This window comes from Eurypyga helias, unplaced genomic scaffold (assembly GCF_000690775.1).
Source record: "Eurypyga helias isolate BGI_N326 unplaced genomic scaffold, ASM69077v1 Scaffold52285, whole genome shotgun sequence".
Taxonomy (NCBI): domain Eukaryota; kingdom Metazoa; phylum Chordata; class Aves; order Eurypygiformes; family Eurypygidae; genus Eurypyga; species Eurypyga helias.
This window is the reverse complement of record NW_010254364.1, coordinates 1-1797: the sequence shown is the minus strand read 5'-3', so window position 1 is coordinate 1797 and position 1797 is coordinate 1. Positions and strand designations below refer to the sequence as shown.

The 1797-nt window shown below is 37.7% G+C and overlaps 1 protein-coding gene across 1 annotated transcript; it reads left to right on the top strand.

The window, feature by feature from the left end:
- Window positions 1-714: 714 nt before the first annotated feature.
- LOC104510627 (UPF0554 protein C2orf43 homolog) lies at window positions 715-868 on the top strand (the record flags this gene model as incomplete). The annotated part of the gene is made up of 1 exon (XM_010152939.1): window positions 715-868. A coding segment is annotated over exon 1 (154 nt), but the record flags the coding sequence as incomplete, so codon positions are not given.
- Between the last annotated feature and the right edge of the window lie 929 nt (window positions 869-1797).

Sequence of the window (1797 nt, the reverse complement as noted above, 5' to 3'; positions counted from 1 at the left end):
CTTTGTAAAGTTTAAATAGCCCTTAAAGTTGCTACAAACAAGTCTGTGGACTTACCAACCACTGATCTCTGTTCCAAGCGATGCACGTGTGTGATTGTACTCCAGCAAGGACAGCCTTCTGATGCTTCGTTTGGTCACTGCACCTGTAGCTGCAAATGGTAGATGGATTATTTTGGCAGACGTTTGTGTATATCATAGTTCATACTGATGACGCTAGTTCATAAGTAGTCACTTCATGAAGCAGCTTTTTTATTGAAGGAAAGATGTGTGACTGACCAATGAGCCATTTCAAAACTAATGGCCTAATAGTGATTGCATATGTGTTAAATACGTGAGCTGATGAATGTGCCTTGTTTATTTGGCAGCGTACTGTTATTTCCCATCACTGTATTCAGGTAACCAAATAATTTAAGAAAGCTTGCAAAGGTGAGCGTAAATATTTGAATTGATCAAATCTGGATTAGTTTTAACTTACTTCTCTAGAAATTTTCAAAGGATTAAAGAAGGAATCATTGTTAGTTAAGCTGCAGTGAAGATGAGGAGCACACCTAGTGCTGGAAGGGCCTGTGTTAGCTGGAGATGACAGCTGTTTGGGGAGGGCAGTTCTGGGCACTTGGCAATTATTCTATGGGGGAAGGTATAAGAGCAGAGAGTCAGCTATGTAAGTGTTTGCTGATCTGTTGTAACGGTACCTTATTCTGTCCAACAGCGAACATGAGGTCAGTGTCAGAAGAGCCAGTCCCATTACATGAAGAATTTATCTACTGCTGTGGAGCTGCTACGCATGTCTTAAAGTGTGGGCCCTGGAAAGACCTCTCAAAAGATGAAAGTAAAAATCTACCCAGGCTCTTATTCATGATTATACCTGGTAAGAGTCTTTTTTATTTAAGTCTAGAAATACAATGATTGGAAAGGATGTTCATTTTTAAAAACCTCACTGGGTAGGTGGTAGAATATTTCCATTGCATATGGCCAAAACATCAATAGTATTGTCATGTTGAAATTTCTTATTACATTTGATTCCTACTGTTATCTGTCTTCATAATGGTGCTGAAAGGTAAAACTGAGAAACTGTCTTACTCATTTACTCTGTGGTGGTGGTTTGCTAATACCATTATGGGATTTGTTTTTTGCCCATTGCACTCTTTCTGTTTTACTTCTTGCACATTAAAGCAGTAATGCAATGCCAGCTGTGTGGCAACTGAAAGATGAAAGTTACAATATTTGAGGGAAAATTCTGGATACAGTAGTGTTTTTAAGATGTTTTTTAACAGACTTTTTTGCACGTGAATTTTTATGGTAAGGGTCTTGAACTCAATGAGCATTGCATAGTTCTATTTAAATCTGTTTATCTTAAAATGAAAGCTCTAAATTTTCATTCAGCATATGTTAAAATTAATGGAGAAGTCCTAAATTCATTGAAGTCTGCCAGTGAACTGTAGAAGTTCTGCTATTAGCAAAAGTAGACCTTGAGCCTGCTCAAGCACAGATATTGTGACTCTGTCACTGCCCTGAAGTTTGTAGATTTCTAATGCTTCCTATAGTTTATTTTAATGTTTTGGATACTTTTGTTACCTCCCCAAAATTAGTGGTGCAAGTAATGGCTCCTGTGATTATCCAGATTTTTTGACTTACTGTTTCTGTTAAGAAAGACTCTTTGTATGGAACCAAATCATCAAACAGGAGGTTCAAGCCTGATTTGATGCTTTTCAGTTGTGACTTTCTTCCGATTAAGGCATTTCTGGAAGGGTTAAATGAACAGTTAAGTCCTTTTGGGTTGGGGAAATCCTAAGCACA